Source organism: Onychostruthus taczanowskii, unplaced genomic scaffold, assembly GCF_017590055.1.
Source record: "Onychostruthus taczanowskii isolate IOZ18803 unplaced genomic scaffold, ASM1759005v1 scaffold26, whole genome shotgun sequence".
Classification (NCBI taxonomy): domain Eukaryota; kingdom Metazoa; phylum Chordata; class Aves; order Passeriformes; family Passeridae; genus Onychostruthus; species Onychostruthus taczanowskii.
The window spans coordinates 4,170,409-4,191,234 of NW_024499906.1; the positions used below are offsets into that span (position 1 = coordinate 4,170,409).

Sequence of the window (20,826 nt, forward strand, 5' to 3'; positions counted from 1 at the left end):
TTCTTCATTTCTGTGAGGCATCTGTTATCTAAATACCCATGTACATAGATAGGTATTTATTCTCAATTACATGTCAATCAGACATGAATATACCCATCTGCTGTGACCTAATTTGAAAGAGTATTTGAAAAATAATTAGTCCAAAGCCATTTGAAGCTGTTAATTGGTCAGTTAATCCACTCATGGATTATCCTGATGAAGAGCAGGCAATCCCAACACAAAGAATCAATCTGCACGATTTTGACATTTAGAAATTAATTTCTTTAGTCAACCCATCATAGAGCCATTGCATTTCATGATCTGACTGCTATGTTTAGGTAATTCTGAAATATCTGAAAAGCCAACCAGATGTCTCATTGCTCTGTTAAAAATGACCCTGTAAAGGCTTTTTGACTTATCCGTATGAACTGATAATTAAATCCACCTTTTTTTTCCTGCTAGGCTGTTACAGCTACTCAGCAGGACATAAGTTTGTTTAAAATGCAAGAAATTATTTTCACTATAAAGGTACTCATTACTCAGTACGACTGCAGGTGGCAGAAAAAAGGTCAAAGGGAATTATGTTTAATTCATGTTATATGCTTAAATCTGTAGTTACACAATTACTTGTATGTGATCCATCTGCCAAAACAAGAAGCAAAATTCACTCACCCTGATTGTAAAATCCATAAATGGGGAAACATGACACCCTGTAGCTCCCCTTATTGCTTGTAAGAATATGTTTAATTGAGTAAACAGTGAGAAACTCTTACTTCAGCTTTAGAGGAAAATTAAACAACAGGGTCTTCTAACCTGAACAATTTCTCTGTAACAGCCATGCACCAGGATATTAAAGCTGAATTTAATTCCTACAAAAAAGACAAAGTAGCTTTCTGGAAGCAGCACCTGGAATCTGACAATAGCAGAGCTAATCAGCCAGTTTATGAAAAGTTCACATTGGAAACAGAGACCATCGGCTGGCATGAAATCTTGTAAGCTTTGCATTGCAACTCTGTATTGGCTGAACATGTATTTAAGAAAACAGGTAAAAAACGAGTAAAAAACCATAAAGACACCTATTATATAGTCAATGCACTCAGTGCTTCACAACATAAATCTTCATGACAAAAATGTGTCATCTTATTACTCTATTCCAAACATGAGCTACATAAAGAATAAAGCACACACTATAAAGTACAATATTAAAAGAAAATAATCTAAACATTAATGACTCATTAATCATGAGGAAAAATTACCTAGACTTTTGTTTTGTGGCTGCCAACAAACAAAAACACAACAAATCATCTCCCCCACCTTTGCTGTGTTCAACTGAAATAAACCAGTGCAGCTATAGAACACTTTCAATAGCGCACTACAGAGACTGTTCATTTTTAAATTGTTAATTTTTAAAAACAGACCTGCAGAGCTGTATCAGCATTTAAGTTATTTCATGTGGTCCCATATTCTTTCAAGAGTTGATAATCAAATGTAACTCTGAGAACAAGTACAATATAATTCTAGTATCCGCCTGTAAACAGCAAAGGAAGCTGTTTCTTCTGAAACAGCTTTTTAATTAGAATTTAAAAAATCTGAAGTCAATAAAGCTGAAAGGGTAGTTTTAAATTATCTCAATAAGGGAAACAGATAATTAGATTTTATACTTATTACACGTGCTGAAAAAGAGGGAAAGAAAATTAAGACCTAAAGATTAATGCACAGTTTGTAGTAAGCATTGCTTGTAGGGACACCATAAGCTCATTTTCCTACCTCAAACTCCCAATTAATTGGATTGTTAAAGATCACAGCAAAATTACGTTTGTTTTGAAAAGGATAACATATGCAAACTCAAGGTAGTTTTGGAAAAAAATCATCAGATTACTGTAATTTGTTAGGGAAGTAGAAAAGGCATAACACAAAATGCAGTAGATTTTTAAAATGAACCCTGTATCACACTTTCCAATCATCAGTCACATAAATATAGTAACTCTGACAGGAAGATGTGATATCAAATCGAGATGTTTTCAGCAAATTCTTTGTAAGGAAATGCATTGGGACACATAGAACAAGGTACTAGTGCCTTGAAAGAGAATAGTAAGACCATCAGATACAAAACAGAATTTCAATAGTAGTTAGTATTCCATTGACAGTGTCAAACATCACATTTACAACAAAGATAAATGGCTGTAGTGTATATGTAAACACTTAGAAAAATAAGTTATCTCAGCTTGTAAGAAAAAGATATCAAATGGAGAACTAAGACTTAACAGGGCTAATTTAGGGGTAAACCTGTTTTATCAAAAGCTAAACAACAAAACTTCCTACATTCTCTATTTCAAGAAAAGGCATCGCATCATATTTACAAGCTGTTCTAACATTCTTGACTTCATAGAGAACAACCCTCACACACTAAAAAACCTTCCATCTTTTTGTTATATGACTCTATGAAGATTCATATTATCTTTTTTCACAATAAACTAATTTCCTAGAAGATTATTTTCTTGATACACAGAAGGAGAAAATTGGAATGAAACTAATCATTTCACATCTGCAGATTCACTGAGGTTTTGAGCAGCAGAAAATCCATTCACAGCCATCAATAAATTATTGCTGTAGATTACACTGCAGTCTACACATCAAAAGCTTTATTTCTGTAAGTGATGGTGACGTTCTTATGCAGATCTATACACTGAAAACATTAGAGTTGAAGTTGACTAGCTTTACTTATTGGACTTCAGTGGCTACATCTGTAGTGGCTCAAAGGAGGGATCCAGTTCTCCCACTAGCCAAGAGTTACCAAGTTCCCATCACAACAGAAAAGGATCAGCACTCTTTACTCCTGATCACTTCCAATTGTATAGAGGAATGTCTGTGATAGACAGTTGGCAGAGGAGATTGTGGGCTCCAAATTTTGCATTTGCTACAGCTAATCTGTCACTGACAGCATGAAGCTGGAAACATAACTGAGAAACTTCTGCTTAACAACCACTCATTATTTACATGTGTATCATAACAATAAATAAATAATTTATAAATTATAAATTAATTTATAAATAATTATAAATTAAATTTATAAATAAATTATACATTTAATTGTAAATTTGGTAAATTCTAGATTTAATTTGGTAAATTTGGTAAATTCTAGATCTAATTACCAAATTCTGGAAACAATGTTGAGTCTGAAGGTGTTTCTTAATTCTCACAACTTTAACTACTGTTCCTATTAACACATTTAAGCATCACCTAAGGACAGTGCAAATGGCTTCCCTCCCATTCAACAACCACTGCTGGATTATAAAATTTTATGAAGCTAAGATAAAAAAAAAAAAGTTAAAATGTGGTTTTTTTTGTTTTTTTTGGTTTTTTTTTTGTTTTTTTTAAGACCACAACATTACTACAACATACCTAGAACAAGAGCTAGGGGTCATCCAGCTGCTACCTTGCAGAAATTGCTAAATCACAGAATCAGAATGGTTGAGGTTGGAAGGCACCTCTGGAGGTCATCTAGTCCAACCCCTCTGCTAAAGAGGACCATTTAGAATCAAGGTACCCAAGATAGTGTCCAGCATCCAGATTTTGAATATCTCAAAAAATCAAGGAGCACAATGTACGCAACTTTAAAGAAAATGTTTTGACATCCAAAAATGAATTTCATGCCTTCCTGAACCTAACAAACACGTTTCTTAGAACACAGATGTTCTGCAATTAATTTTTTGTAAAGGCATTATCCAGACAGAGAGGTTTTTGTTTGCTATCAGAGCAATTAAGAGCACAATTCATGATGGCAGATGGTAATTTCAGGGATTTCATGTTACCAGCAGCTCTTTTTGGCTATGTGACTTAAAGCAAATCTAACACCAGCAGAACAGCGGTGACAGCTTTCCCAGGTCTTGTTCTCCCCAATATTTTTTACAGTTGTTTTAAGCTGCCTAATTTAGTATATGAGAATAAACTATATTTAAATATTTATTTTATTTTTTTATGCTTTTGTATTAAGCATAGCAGTGTATTTTGATGAAAGCTAAGATCAGATAACAACATATGACTCCAGAAAACTCCAGAAACTACCATAAAAATTGTGTCATTAAAGTTTAAACCTTCCTAGTCAGAACCTAGGCTTTTAGGAAACTTTCTATCAAAAGTCTTTTCACAATCCCCAAAGTCTCCACAAAACCAAAATAAAACCCCAAACAAACAAACAAAAAAAAAAAAACCTTCCAAAATCCCCAAACTGGAACAATAAATCTGGCTTGATTTCAATCAAGCTTGAAAACAGAAGGATAAATGCTGCAGTTCTGTACATATAGTCATCACAAAAATAGTAATTTCAAGGAGGAGAAATAATTCTAATTGAAATATAAAAAACAGCTTGAGAGTATGTCTTAATTCCAAATAGAAGGAAACTTAAATGTTTAAATGACAGATAAAGAACATCTTGCTCCAGCAAAATTATTCTTTGTGTAAAATTAGTTAGCAATTTGATGATAAGAGAAGTAAATTAATCTCTTTTTTTCTTTGATCATATCAAAGGAGACAACAATTTAGAGTCCATGATACTTTCTTCTGACATTTTTATGTAGGAGAGCTGGGAGCTTACAGTTTTATACTTATCTATTGCTCTCATCAGTGCTAAGAACAATTTTACAATCTTAACAGGGCATATTTTCTTCCCTGAGTCTTCTCTAAAGTTTTACTTTTTTTTTCTTATTTCTGTTGAATCTTTTTGGTTTTAAAGATTTTGAAATTCAAAGGAAGACATCATGAGGGAATAAAAAAGCACAATATAATGAAACATAAATATACAATAAAGAATAATAAAGCAAGGTATCCTCATGAGGGGAAGCAGAGGAGCATGCACTTAACTCTTCTCTGTGGTGACCTGTGACCCCAGGGAATGGCCTGAAGCTGTGTCAAGGGAGGTTTAGTTTGGATATTAGAAAAAGTTTCTTCACCCACAGGGTGGTTGGGCACTGGAACAGCTTCCCCATGGAAGTGGTCACAGCGTGTCTGAGTTCAAGAAGCATTTGGATGATGCTCTCAGTCACATGGTGTGACTCTTGGCCCTGTGTAGGGCCAGCAGCTGGACTTTGAGGATCCTAGTGATTCCCTTCCAACTCAGCACATTCCATGATTCTATGATTATCAGTTTCCATTAAAATTATTTCCCTGATTTAATAAAATACTAATTTAGTCTACCAAATTTAACTTCAGATTTTTGTGTAGAACCACTGGAAAATTCTTTCCACGTCACTCACAGGAGAGACAGCAAAAGTAGTAACAGAAGGTTCATAAAATAATGAGGTTTTCCAGAGTTCATTAATTTAGGAGCAACACAAATACTTATTACATTAGCTTGAAGAACATCAAATTTTCTTACAGCTAGCTAGTATAGTTTCTTAGTTACTGCCTGTAAAATCAGTACATGCTTAATTTCTATAAGAACTCTTAAAAGTTCTTTGATATTAGACAAAATAAAGCTTTTGTTTATACTGTAACATGTAGCCATTGTCCCAGGTGAACAAAATGGAGACAACCATACTAGGAGGGTAAACAAAATTTGGGATTTCTCTGCTGAAACTTACTCTTGTAGGAAAGGAGGGAGAGGGAAATCCTGGCAGATGGAAGTTCTTCCTTAACACAGAAAAGCAGCAAAATGCTGCATAAGTGCAGTCTGTGGAAGAGGCTGTGCTGAGCCTGTGCCATATTGCCTCTTTCCATAACCCCACAATTAATGCAATGAGAGAGCTGGTCAACTCCTGATCAGCTGCTAATATCACAAAGTATGCAAGAGAAAGCAGTCAACTTTTTGAATAATTCATAAGCACACATTTTTCTTAATTTCTGTCATTATTGAATCTAATTGCAGCTTCCTTCCATTGGGATTTTCTGCTTTATGGTAACAAAATGATTGGTAAGACTTACAAATTGCAAGAATATAAAAGTTCTCAATGAGATGCTATAGGAAATGTTAAGAGAAAGGATTTATAGCCTCCATAAGCAATCAAAACCTTTAGGTCAGGCTGACCCTTCCCATGTGAATCAGTTGCAGAGCAAGCAAATGCAGATGTCCCTTTTTCTGTCTTTTATCTCCTCTCATCCTCTTGAAGTACAAGATATAAAATGTGAGATTTTAAAATGACTCCTGCTAATAGATTATTGCCTCTAAGGTAAATGCTCCCTGCTTGAATGTCATTGAACATATGTAGAGTTAGAACAGCAGAACTCCTTACACTCTTTCATCAAGACTGTAAAAAACCAACAAAACCCCAAACCAACAAAACCCCAAACCAAGAAAAAACCCCACCCTAAAGAACTTGTCAAGATCTGTAATTCAGGTATACAGTTAAAAGGTATACTGTTAAAAGCATTATATTTAGAAATACTTCCCTTAGCATGCTTAAAGATACTTACGGTAGCTAGCTAGGAAATCTGAAGAAACAAAGAGGGTCATCAAAGATGAAGTGCACATCGTAGGATATTTTCTAATAAAGTACATCTATGCCATAAGCTACTGACTGAATCTCCCCCACAAAGTATGTAAAAGCTTACTAGAAACTGTTTGGGTTTTTTGTAAACTTGTTCTTACTTTGTTTTGAATCCAGAAGAGTGCACTAACAACACTCTAATCCTTGTTTAAACACCCTGTAAAGTATAACCAAAATATTATATAGACTGAGTTCTTCACATAGCATTTCAAAATACTACCCAGGAAATAGAAATTTCTGATTTTGCTATATTCACAAATTATTTTTGTATAGGACTGCTCATCATTTTCTGCTTCATTTTCTACTTCAATGTCTCTCCAAACCCCTGTAATCATAAGCAGTACCTTATAGAGACTGTAGAACACTGTACTGGCAAGACAATAAATGCACATTTTTCTTCCTAGTCATGTCTCAACTAGCATGCTGTAATTTATACATTCTACAGCTGCATGAAAACCCCAAACATGGTACTCATACAATGTTCTCCTGAGCTATATGAATTCATATCAAACACTGTTCTGCTTCATCACTGGAGAACACACAAAAGGACAGAAATAGTGCAGTACTTTGGACATAATTGGGATTTGCAAAAATCACACTGTATTTTATCCAGACAAAGTGGGTAGCTGTTCCAAGCAGGAAAGTTAACACAAAGCTGAAAGCAGGAGGTCACAAAAGCAGTATTTCATATAGAAGTGATAGAAGTCTAGAAAAAGTAGTATAAAAGAAAACAGCAGTAGAAAAGTAATGAGATAGAGCTATCCAAGTATCAGGAATACAAGTATAAGACGTTTGAAGACAAAAATCTGGGTGAGAAAGTGAGAGAGAAAGTGTTACAGAGACTATGTTTTTAATGGGCAAAATACCAAAGATCGACATTTTCATTAGCACTATTTAAAAAACAGTGATTATAGAAAGAGACAGGGTGATGAAGCTAGGAAGTTGAAGACAAAGAGATAAAGATTAGGAACAAAACTGAAATAGGATTCAGTTCAATTGAAAATTAGTCTTCTAGATATATTTATTCTTTATTTGCATTTATTAGTTTCAAGTGCATGTTATAAAAAGCAGGCAGATAATTTCCTATTATTTCAGCTTTTGAATTGTTTTCAGTTGGGTTGTTGTCTTGAAGTCTGACTTTTAGCTTATGATGTAATTTTCTAATCCAAACTCTTATGGGTGAGAAAGAAATACATGCACTTAGCAGGAGTGCCAAAGGAAAAAAGTCAAAAAACCTTTACTATGTAAAATGTTACTTGTCTGATGAGTGATATATTCAAACAACTTTTCCCGCATACAATACCTCATGCTAGGGAAATCTTTCCAGAAATGACAGCAAAATAGAACTTGTTTCTTGAACAAAGTTTAGCGTCAGCACACTTCTACTTCCTCATGTATCAAACAAGATGACTGCATCACATTCTTATACCCACTTCTCAATCTGTCAGCTTATTGCCTCTGCCAGACACGTTCCTGTGGTCTGTGTGCTGCTTAGGGGGCCTTTGTTCACACAGTAAAAACACATTAATTTCAGAAACATGAGGTTTAATAGCATGAGAAATTTGATTAAAACAAAAAAGTATGGAAATCTAACACATTCTTACCTATGCAGCTGTAAATACTCTCTGGGTCTGTTTAAAAGGTGAAGGAATCTGTCAACAACCTTGTTTTTCCCAACTCCCTGCAGTAAACAAATATAATATTAAGACATAATACAGCTGTATATATTTAAGAGTTATAATGACAGAAAAGATAACTTGCCAAAATGGTTAAAATACTCTCCATATGCCTTCATAGGTAAATACAACTTCAATCTATTTCAGAAATTTCTGAACACAAGTTGATTACATGTATTTTATTTTATATCTATACAAAATATTTATTTTATATTTGCAAAATATTTACAAAATATTTATTTTGTATATATACAGAATACTTATCTCTTACTAGAAATAACCAGAAATAGGATTGTGCCCCTAGAGTTATGTCACATGCTATGCATCCTTTAACTAACACAAGTTTTTCCAGCCTTTTTAGTTCACAAAGGTGTTGTAATGTCAGTGCTAGGAAGTTGTCTTGCACTTAATAGGCAAAGTTAATTCTTGGTGGTCACAGGACACATCCTGGAACTATCAGATGGAATTTGGGCACAGCCTTGTGTGTTACAAAATAGTTGCTGATCACATTCGACTGGAGTTACAAAAAGAGACCCAGATGGAATCAGAATTCAGCTGGAGATAAAACTGATCTGTAGCTCTATTGAAGGATGCCTGCATCAGCAAGCTGTGGGAAATGACGACAGTGAATTTGGTGCTGCCAACACCCTGGTCCGTGCTATAAAAGCGTTTTATGAACTGATATTTCAGTCCAGGTCTAACCTAGTCCCAGGGAGGGAGTTATCAAAGAGCATGAATTAGGTGGGCTGCTGGGGAACACCCACTTCACTCTCATCCTAAGAGATGAGTATGTACTGAACTGCAGTAAGGAAATACCCTTCAAAAGTACATTCTAGGTCTGGTCTGAATTGGTAATGTAGATGCAGACCAAGGTGACAGCTCACATGTAAAAATTCTTATCCCTCCTGCAAGGAGTGGCTGCAGGAAGCTCAGAATTCCAGTGAGAGTGCTACAGGTTGCAAAGAAAAAGGAAACAGCAGAAAGAAAAGCTCAATCATAGACCAGCCAAAAGCGGTTTGGCAAGACACTATCCCTCTGCTGAGATTCTCACCCTGACTGCATGAATGTATCTAGTAGTCCACACCAGTGTAAAGAAGATAAATATAACCCAAAGAAAGATTAAAGAGATTAGATTAAACCAATCTGAGTTTCACTAATCTGTTTCACTTGGCAGTGAAACAGAATAGGAGCCTTCAGAGCTGCAAGTTATGACATTTATGACTGTAAGTTCTAGCTGAGTGATGGTAACTGCCAGCTGCAGAATAGCAAACTGTTTAAACTTCTTAAAATGGGACCACAGTCTCTCCTCTGACTACATTTGTAAGAATGGAGAATCACACATATATGTATAATGAAATTACAGAAGGAGAGTTCTCACCATGAGAGCAGAGGAAAAAATACTGCAGAGGAGACAAAAATAGAACTACCTATATTCTACTGCAGACTTGACTCCCACACAGAAGAGCCAGCTCTGTTAGAGCTCTGCCACACGCCTCCTCATGAATCTTCTTCAGAAGAATCTACAGTTTTACAGAGGTGTAATAAGAAGCTGCAACACACTTAACACCTTTCACAATAGTTTCTGAAAACTGTCACCTGAAACAGCTCTCCACTGCTGTGAAAGGGGATGAAATTCTGCTCACAGGTTCTTGCAGGAACTTCTAGGGCATACCCATTTAGGGGGAAATATTTAACTTCAGAAACTTTATCAGTGACATTAAAAGTAACCAGAAAGAGGCTAAGAATCCCCTCGTGGACAGACAGTTTTATTCACATATGTTTCCTGCTACTTTCAGTCAGATCATAAATGGGTGAATAAACAGGAATATTTCTACTGTCAAGCACAAAACACCCATGCTGAAAGCAGCTTCCTTTCCTAAGAGAGCTGAAGATGGCTGGCAGATGTCTGCACACAGTTTCTGCACCAATCCCAAGCAGATTGCATATCCTGTTTCAGTGCAGAGTGGGACTCCAGCCAGCTGTGGCAAGTACAAAGATTATGAAATATATCAACATACTGAATCAATGTAAAACATCCTTAATATTATACAAAGTGGCTACTCTAATCAAAAAAAAAAAAAAAAAAAAAAAAAAAAAAAAAAAAAATTTACAGTCACCAAAGTAACCCAGTGAAGTCAATGGGAGTTGTGCCGTGACCACATCTCACCCTTCTTCATTTTTATCTGTGCATCTCGCCACACTCTCTGCATATTTCCTTTTATTTAAGTATACTTCAATTTCAGATCATCATACATTTTTTAAAAGGTGCATGCAGTATTTAAAAGCCAAAAGGCATTCCCACCACGTTTTAGCTATTATAAACAAGTTAACATTGCCTAACTTCTAGACTGAACTGCTTCAGAGGGTACATTGTGTGCTTTCACAGAGGCTGTGGTGTACCACATAAAATCTTTGGTTGGCAACAGTAGCTGCAGCAAAATTCTCCCAATCCCTCTACATTCCTACTTCATGACAAGTTACGATTCCTCTAGGTTTCAACTACTCCACTGAGAAGTCACAATATAATAGAAAGGAAGAGATCAAAGATATTCAGAAGGCTCTAGTGCACCATTAAGAAACTCCAAAAAACAAGAATTTGCATTAGTTTGTTCCTTAAGCAGCATGCATTAGTGAAAGGCCAAAAAGATCAGGCTTGTTCCAAATTCACCTTACCTCCATGGGATAAAGAATATGTGTAGTAGTCTTCAGGTGAACAAGAAATGTGGAAAACGCTAACTCATTTTGGAAAAATAAAAACCAAACCAACTCTAGTTACAGGCACCCAAGAAACAAGAAATTACACAAACAGCAACAAAGTCACTCTCCTTTGCCCTGACTGCCAAAGACCAAGCCAGATCTTCTGGACACAAACACAGCTAGCAGTAAACTATTTAAACAGGAATAACCTGAACTACCTTTCATATGAACATACTAAAAGACTGAGCTGAACTTGGATTGGATTCAGAACCTAATCTCATATAATTTTGCAATTATTGCAGGCTAAGGTAACGTTCAGAGGACAAGCCAGTTTGTCATTAACACTTGCTGTGTGCTATTTATATACACACTGTTGCAGTTACTTAATTTAACAGAAATATAAACATATGCTAATTAGAGAGAAAAGAACATCTGTGTTGATGTTGCAGCTGAACAGAATAAAAATACTTCAGAAAGCAAATATTAGACAATTTTTACTCCATCAGACATATGGGACAACTGAAATAGAAAAATGGGAAGTAAATATCTGCACTAATGAATAACAAACAAGAAATTATGCAATTAGAAGGCAAAATAATTCCTTAGTTAAAAATCCTTCTAACTGACACTGTAAACACTTGCTACCAAAGATGAAATGGCTTAATTTCCTAGCAAAAGCTGCAGTTTCAAATATAAACAAGGTTGTTATAAGTCCCAGGAGACATTTTGCAATTCAGGATGCAGAACTGACAACTGAAATTTGTCCCCTGCACAGCCCAAATAAAGACAAAGTTATAGTAAAAAAGGAACAAAACCCAAGTTTTTGAAATTAACAGTCTGCCTCTTAGCAAAAAAAACCCCAAAACCCAAAAAAACCAAAAAAAAAAAAAAAAAAAAACCAAAAAAACCCCGAAAAAACTAAACCAGGCTGCCTCATTTTTATTTTCTTTTAAATGATTCGCAGCTTATTCTGAATCAGCTGAAGAGGTTGCCATGTTGTGCTCTTCAGTATTGCCTTTCAGCTGAAACACTGCAACCATACCTTCTCCATATCAGAGCACCTGTTTCATTACAAAAGAATGAAACAAATGTTGAAACTGGTAAAAAAGCAATTTATCACTTTTTCTCCTCAAGAAGTTTCATTTTATAATTAATTTTAAAATTGCATTATTAGAGAATGAAAGACAAATTTGAGTTAATTCTAGTACACAGAGCCCTCATGTCAGAGTTCTCAGTTTCTAATGTCACAGAAAGTGTTGCATTATCATTATCACAGAAACTTTTTGCTGAACAATGAATATAAAGAAAATTAAAACACTTTTCACAATGCTCTGTTTCTAACCCTGGGTCTGGCACCAAACACCTTTCATGCCCACAGCTTTCGTGTTTCTGTCAACAAAGACATTTGCAATGCATGTATTGCTGAGGATGCGATTTTTAGACTAAAGGATGTGTCTCTGGCTTTCTGAAAAAATGTACTATTATCAGCAAAGCAACTCACAGTACTTATGCAGAATTATTTCACACACTCCAGGTGTTGAGAAGCCTTGCTTGGAACAAATGTGAATAATGCATTTTAATAACTGCAGAAGGTGTGCCACCAGCAGACCCTAGACATTACTACCAGAGGACCACTGCAATTGACCCTATCACAGTTACCTTTCTTGAATGTTAGCAACAAATTTAAATACAAAAGCAGTGGTGATTTTAACTCTTGCTCTTGTAAATTGCATCTTGTAAGATGCAATTTACATATTTATCAGTTACAAAAGTAAGTGTTCTGTGGTTTAGTATCTCATTTTTTTTTAATACAAGTTTATCATCTGGGGCACACCAAAATTATAGTGACAGCAAAAGAAGAAAATTTCACTGTAAGAATCAACTTAATTCCTTGATGGGAATCATTAATGGAATGCTTTGGATACATTTCTGACTGCAGTTCTAGACAACGTTGTAGAGTTTATGCCTTTTTCAGACTTTAAGTAGAGCCAGAGCCCTGTCATGCTAAATACAATCATTGCATTTCCAGTGAGCTAAGACAACTGTGGTCCAATGGAGAGAAGCATATGAGAAGTTTATGATGGAAACAATCTGTGAGAAGAAATATCCAAAAGAAAAATAAATTCATTGTTTCTTTTTTAATTCTGGTTCTTCAGTTTAATGTGTAAAGGCAGAAAGCAATACTGTAAGCAGAGACACATTTAAAAAGCATGCTTATTCTTGTATGTGTACACACTGACTGTACCAAGTCAAAGAGAATATTTTCCAAGTTTTCCACAACTGTCATACCTAATTCCCTAGACAAGAAATATCATAGTATTTGGCCCAGTTTAGCTCATTTGGAGCTCAGTTTCTTCATGCTCACAATAATAATAAAAAATTGGTTTAAGATAGTACATTCTTGACTTGCAGAGGAAACTGTCTATTTTTAAACAAGTTTAAGCAGGAAAACAATACTTATTTCTAGAAAAGTCGAAATGCCAAGCATTTGCTATTTCAAGTGTTTTGATGACTGATATTATGACATTCTCAGTTTGTACTTAATTCAATTTCACAATGAGTTAGGTATAAAAATATTATATTAGAAGAAAACATCTAATCAAGCATGTAATTTTAAAAATCTTTAAGAAAGTCTCAATCATTTGTCAAGAATAAAGTAAATTCCTAGTGTGAGCCCAAGAATTCATGTAAGTTGATCTCCCAGTTAAAGAAAGGCAGCAGAAAGGATGAAATTACATTCTGTCAGGGAAATATATTAGCAAATGTACCAGAATGCCATTACATTTCTAAGTCCTTTTAATCACAGAATAGTTGGGGTTGAAAGGAACTCTGGAGATCATCTAGTCCAACTACCCCGCTAAAGCAGGTTCACCTACAGCAGGTTGCACAGGATTGCATTCAGGAGGGTTTTGAGAATCTCCAGGGAAGGAAACTTCATGGCCTCTCTGAGCAGCACGTTCCAGTGCTCTTTCACTTTCACAGTAAAAGCAGCTTTTCCTCATATTCAGATGGAACTTCCTGTGTTTCAGTTTGTGCCCGATGCCCTTCTACTACAGCTGAGCACCACTGAAAAAGACTGGGCTCTGCTGTCTTGACACCCACCCTTAAGGTATTTGTATACAAGATCCACAAGATTTGACAAGATCCCCTTCTCCAAGCTAAACAGGCCCTGCTCTCTCAACTTCTCCATGTAAGAGAGATGCTCCAGTCCACCCACAGGACACTCATAGCCTTCACAGGCTGGACAGTGTACTCATAATTCATGTATTTCTGATAGTCTGCTTACTGTGGGTTCAACATCAACACTTTTAACTAGTGTTGACAGAGTTTCTTTCAGATTATTTACAACACTTAGCACCTTCATAGAATTCTTCATTCTACTTCTGAATAGCTCACTCAATAACTCATGGCAACAGAGCGATGCCAAATAAAATAACCTCAACTTTGCTTAACATGCTGTTGGGTGTTTTAGAATTTCACAGCAACAAAACAATTCAGAAGTGAGAGGGTTGTGAGCCTTCTCTATCCAGAAAGCCACAGATTCTATATAACTATAAATAATATGTGTGGTATCTTTGAAGACAGATGATGGCTGCCAAGACCTCACCTACAACTAATAAAGGTGAAAGCATCCAACACATCTATTTACATAACCTCCAAATGCAAGAATTTGGGAAATGTTATATTTAACATTTAAAATTGTGAGACAAAATCATTTCAGCCGATGCTATTTCCACAGGGTTTTCCACATAAACAAATTAACATACTTCTCTTGCATTTGCAAAGAAAATCCAAGGAGACAGTAAAAGATAGCAAGTAGTGGCCAATCCACAAACTGCACATTGTCCATCAGGAAAAATATCACAAAAACACAGTCTAAAAATTTTCTTAGGTAGTAAAAATCACTACTCCAGTCTGTCTCATGAAGCTCAAAAGCTACTGCAAGACCTGTATTTAATGAGTACATAAACAGTCATTGCAACACTTGAAACAAATGGGGGCTCTTGCTGTTCTTTGCTGGCTGGCGTGAGAGTAATATGCAGCTTCTTACTCTCAGCCAAAGAAGAAGCTGCTTTGCACGTGCTTTGAAAAACTGTAGATGGTCATAGATGGATTCACTCACGCTCAGACTACAGGCTCATTCAGGAAGCAATATCAGAATACATATTTAAGGCACTGGCATGCCCTTTACTTGGAAACTACTTCATAGCTGAAAATTCACATCTATCCACTGATCTCAAAGAAACCTGTTTGTTTGTATACAAAATGGAAACACATTCTAGTTAATATCCAAAGCAAATCATCAACCACTGTAAACAAATATTTATATTTTGGGTAAAACATTTATGCTGTGAAATCCTGGGCCATATAAGCCTCAGGGAACAAACATGAATGAAGTGTGGTAAAGCAGTTTACTTCAGAAGCTGAGTACTTCTAAAAATATCTGTTGGCATCTGACATTTGTCTTCAAACTCTCCTCAGTTTCATTAAGAAAGCCAGTCCCTAACATCCACCAAGATAACTTAATTATAATTTACTGATACTAATAGAGTCTGCATCTTGAAAACAGTCTTAGTAAAAGGGTTCTCATCAGTCAGCTCTTAGAGTCATAGAAGAAACCACATTTACAGACTTTGAAAAGACAAGAGGTCTTAAGCTAACAGGACTTTTGTGTGTCTACATGTGTTGTGCAAATAGAAGAGGCAAAGGTGGAAAACCGCATTTAGTCAACCAACCAAAACAAATCCAGACTGTAAAAGAAAGACTACAGGTCAAGCCTTGCACATTAAATCACAGTTGAATGGAGATACTTACACAGTCATCGTTTTGAAAGACCAAATTATGTCCTAAGGTAAATGCCAACTCAATTAAATATCTAGGAAATGACACAAGCATTCAAAGGGATGTTAGCCGTATGTTTTGAAATACTCAGGTTCCAAGAATTTGTATTTTCAGTTATTACATTGAATTTCCATTATTCACTCATTCACTATTAAGACACTTAAGGGAAAGGAACTCAAAACAGTACTTTGTATCTCCTCAAAATCATTATCTGTTTTTTCCAAATGGGAAACACAGGTACACACTGATGTATATATCAAGGCATCACAAAACCTCAGGTTCTTATACAGAGTGAACTGATACAAGTAACTGAACAGAAAAAAAACCCCCTTTTTAAAAATAATTTTCTTTACAAAAAATGCATGAAAACATTAATACCTTCAATGAGGTATCTACACATACTTCATGAAAGCACAATTGATGCAATGTGGTTGCTTTTAAACTACTTGAACATGATTCATCACAAGCTGCACAAATTTACAGTAAAATATTTAAGGAATTAGCCAAGGAATTTCTAAGTGGTTAGTGATCATTCCTGAGAAATGAAGAATGATTGCTGTGGTACTGAAAAGACTGCAGAATGGCAAATACAGCACTTCAAACTTAAAAACAGTATTTTTAAAGGAAAAGGCCTGTTGGCCTTTTCTAGTCACACACAAAAACTGTGGAACAAATTTGTAAAGAGTAAACCTGGAAGTACTCAAAAGTATGTTAGTAATTAAAAGAAAAAACCCAAAACCAACTGTATTGCTGATTTGCCAAAGAGAAAGCGCAACAAATCAACTAATTTTCCAACTTAATGGTACAGCTGAGCTGATGCCTGGAATGAAAACAATATGTTCCAATACTTCAATCCAGTCAAATCTTTTAATACTGTCTTCAATTAGAGACTCCAAAAGATGGAAGAAAATGCGACATGCATCAAATTATTAGAGATGAGACTACAACTGCTGGAAAAATCCATTATATCCTAATAATTGTACTTGCATAGTCTTCAAAACTTTTCTGTCAAATGAGGCATGTGTCAGAGCTCTGATTTACCACTGGTATACACAAGCTCTTTACCCACACCTAGGGTTTTACATGTTGGTATTGAAGGTCAGCTCTGACATGGTTTTCCTGCTTTGCTGGGGCTCCTTTTGTCCCCCATGCCTTGGGAACTGCATTTACATTCAAGCCCTTTCCTTGGTTCCTTCCCAATCTGCACTGTGGCAATGCTGTGCTTGGCCCTGTATCTTGCTGATTCCAGCCTGAACCTGCACTTGACTTTCCAGTTTGGTCTCAGACTTGCTTCATTCACCATGGACCTGTCTGACAGCCACTGAGCACTTGGGTGACCATGGCTGCTGTCCCCAGATCTGCTACTCTTGCTTTGGCACTGAGGGACTGCAAAAGTTATCATTAAGGACTCTGTCCCTGCCTCTGCCTTCTTGTGGTTCAGCCTGCTCCTGCCATTCCTTGCCAACAGTTGCTACAGACAATCTGTACTACATAACATTCTCAATACCAGCCTGGAAGCAGGCACAGACCGCACTGTTTATGAAATACAATAAATAGATCTTGTTTTATTTATGAAGAAGATCAATTTCTATTTATGAAGAGATTGAACTTTTTGGAGAAGGTGCCATTATCCATCAAAAGTCTACAGAGGTTTCAAATAAACCGTCTTTGTAAATTCAAGTTGATAACAAGGATGCTAAACAGCTGAGACTATACTTCAATATATGCATATTAATAATAATTAACATTTTATATTCATTGCCATATTGGTTAAATTGTTAGTGCTTTGTGTTAGACATGTTCTACAGACTATTGCAAAAGAAAAAGAGACATCTGCTAGAAAAATGATTGTATCCTTGCTAAGGGACAGCTAAACTAAAGGGGGATTACTTTTTGGGGGAAAATCCAGCCTCAACAATGAAGTACTGATCAGCAAAGATACTAGTCAAAGAACTATACAAATCTATTACTCTTTTAGAGAAAACTAATATTTAGCTATCCATAGGATTTAGGTAATACTGAAGTGTACACCTCTTACCTACCACTGGAGATTTTAAAGCAGTGGTTTGATACATAGTCAAGAAGGATAAAAGCCATTGATTGAAGATTTTAATGCTAATGATGTTACATACAGCTATTACTATGTCAGGAGAGGTTTAGATTGGACATCAGAAAAAGGCTTTTCACCCAGAGGGTGTTTGGGCACTGGAACAGGCTCCCCAGAGGACTGGTCAGGCATGACAGAGTTTAAGAAGCATTTGGTCAACACTCTCAGGCATAGCATGTGATTCTTGAGGATGGTCCTTTGCAGAACCACGAGTTGTGCTTTGATAATCCTTGTGGTTCCCTTACAACTCAGAATATTCTGTGATTAATGCCTTGACTTTTTACTCTGACAGCCATATACATTTACAGCATTTACATTTTCCACAAATGTGTGCCTATAAAATCCCTGGACAATGTTAAATAAGGAATTGAAAAATGGGCCAAATACCTCAGTAATAGAAATTAATGCAAATACAAATAAGCAAAACAGAGACTTAATTATATTATTGAATAACGAGTTTGTTCCATGCATTGCAAGAAATATTTAACTCACCTGGTTGCCAACTAAAAGAAGATGTTCTCCCAGCAGAAAGTCCTTGAGCATATCTTCCATTACCATCATATGCTAGAGAAAAAAACCCACAATTTTCACTTGATTTTATGCTCTCAAATTTATGCATTCACTAATGACAGTGATACAACCAGAACATAACTTCAAGGATTTGGGGCCAAATATTTTTGAACTTTACACTTACAGCTACTTATTTCATAGCAAGAGCCTCTCAGCCAATAATAGCAGAGGCAATATATCCAGTGATTAGAACAAGGAAGCATTTACATCCTCTGCTCAAACTCATTGTGGGAGCCTGATTTCCCTAAATACTTTTAATTCTCTGTAATCATTCTTTATATGTTTCCTTTTAGCCTAATTGAATGCTTGTCATCCAGAGTGTAAGAACTTTCTTTAGTTTGTGCCAACTTTCCAGCAATATCCTAGAACATTACAGAAACCAAATAGAGAGAATGAAAGACATATGCTAATTATACACGTATATATTATTGAACATTAAACACCAGGTCTAACTTAAGAACAAATATACTTTGTCTGTTCTAATCAAACTTTATTTTCAAGGAAAATTAAGATAGGAATATGCGTGTTCAAGTCTGAAAGTGTTTATATGTGTCTTACAATATGTGCCTATTATTTTTATTAATTATTAGTTCGTATGTGCCTAATTGAAGCCAAAATGCTGGAGGTATATTTTTACATATATCCACTATCATAACAGGTAACACACACTGTGCATCATTTAACCTTATCTCGCTTCTCACAAATGATTTGTTCAAAAGGATAGAAAGGATTGCAAGACAATGTGGCAATGCAGACTACTTTACTCGCAATAAAGTCGTGTATATTTCTCCACTGTATCTAGTAAAAATAGGTCATCTGTAAGTAGGTCAGTCAACCTACTTAGAGAAATGAATGATTGTCTTTAAATAAATACATTATCATCCCATCTCTAGGACTTGATTAATATCAAAATTAAAAATCAGCAGCTTGCTTGTTGACCTGAGCATACAAACCCTTCATTTCTGTATGAAGGATATTTTAAATTTTCAAATCTCTCTAGCATACAGGCTGGGGGTGGGGAAAGAAACTCTTGTAAACACAGCTTAATACCATGAAATCCTAACCAGGCATTTCAAAAGACTACTGAATGCTCAACACACAATTTAAGGAGAGCACTTCAAGGCAAATTATTCTATTTTTTGGCATGTGTATAACTGAGGAAAATAAATTTGACCAGATATAGCAGCAATTCTAGGATGTCAGTTTACCACACACACTGATTACAATTTTAAATTTTATTGCTAAGGCACAAATACATCCTTTTGATGACCTTTTTTTTATCCTAGATTGAACAAATATACATACATTGTGGTTCCCCTGCAAAGCAGCTTACCCACCAGAAATACTATGTATTGATACTTCTTCTTTTGCTGGTTCTTTTTTTTTGCACCAGGTCTTTAATTAGCATTGTATTATGATGCATGCAGACATTTAATATTACCTATTTAGGCAAAGGAGTTGTAAGTAGACACATCCACGTAGACACAGCTTTATCAATCCATGTTCCCCAGTGCCTTGTCTGAAAATTGCATTTGGCATATTACCTAAAAAAATTATTCCCATCCCTATGACACCTGTTGTGGACCAACAGCAATGTTTCATGGCAATATTAAATTCTATTGTAATGTGAATTGTTTCAAGACCAAACACACAAAGGCAAAAATCTATGTGTTTCATTACACTGTGCAGCACGGCAAAGGGCTGAGGACATATCTTTTCTCTGTTTTCAGTTTATTTCTGTAGCTTTAGGTAATGAAGCACTGCACTAAACTCAAATCAAATTCATTCTCTAGCAGGTTTTGTTAAATGATCATTACAGCACTTGAATCACCAAACTGCAAAGTAGCAATACAGAAAATAAGAGTAGAATTCATTTAGAAATTGGAACATCTATCCTGACTGGTTGCTGATTTGGTTGCTGTTTCCTTCAGCATTTAGCAGGCATAGCTATTCAAAGACAGATACAGAGCAGGTCATTCTCTGCAGCAATTTTAACAGAGGTTTCCTGAATAAAATCTGAACACAGTTTTGTCTACAGTTTTTGAAGCTATAAGCAAGAAGGTAGAAAAAGCAAAGCAGGTGTTAAGTCCTAGGAGAACTCAGGATTTCATTTCCAACAGACACAAATTATGTGCTTTACCAAAATGGCAACAGAGAACAAAATCTCACATGAAATGTTAGTAGGGAAGATGAAGAAGTCTGTCACCTGTTTCCCTTGTCATCACCTTCAATAGGTGATATGCATGTAGCATAGTCTTTCTGGGGCAAAATTATAAATGAGGTACAAAAAAAAGACTAGGAAAAGAAAGTATGGAAACCCATACCAGGCCCCTAAAAGCAAAGTATTTCACAAGATCATGCTATCACTGTTGCCTTTCAGTAGCAAAATAGTCTAAAGGTAACCAAGAGAGTAAATCTCTTCCTAAGGATACCTTTGTCTGACAGTTTTGAGGCTAGAAAGTTTTATGCTAGA

The 20,826-nt window shown here is 35.7% G+C and overlaps 1 protein-coding gene across 1 annotated transcript in view; it reads right to left on the reverse strand.

The window, feature by feature from the left end:
• The window catches only part of VWA8 (von Willebrand factor A domain containing 8), a 183,338-nt gene that overhangs the window by 88,638 nt on the left and 73,874 nt on the right, over positions 1-20,826 (reverse strand). The window contains exons 20-21 of the mRNA XM_041407213.1: positions 18,276-18,347; positions 8,066-8,142 (exon numbers count right to left, since the gene is read on the reverse strand). Of these exons, the coding sequence (XP_041263147.1) occupies positions 8,066-8,142; positions 18,276-18,347 (149 nt within the window). The remainder of the gene's footprint in view (positions 1-8,065; positions 8,143-18,275; positions 18,348-20,826) is intronic.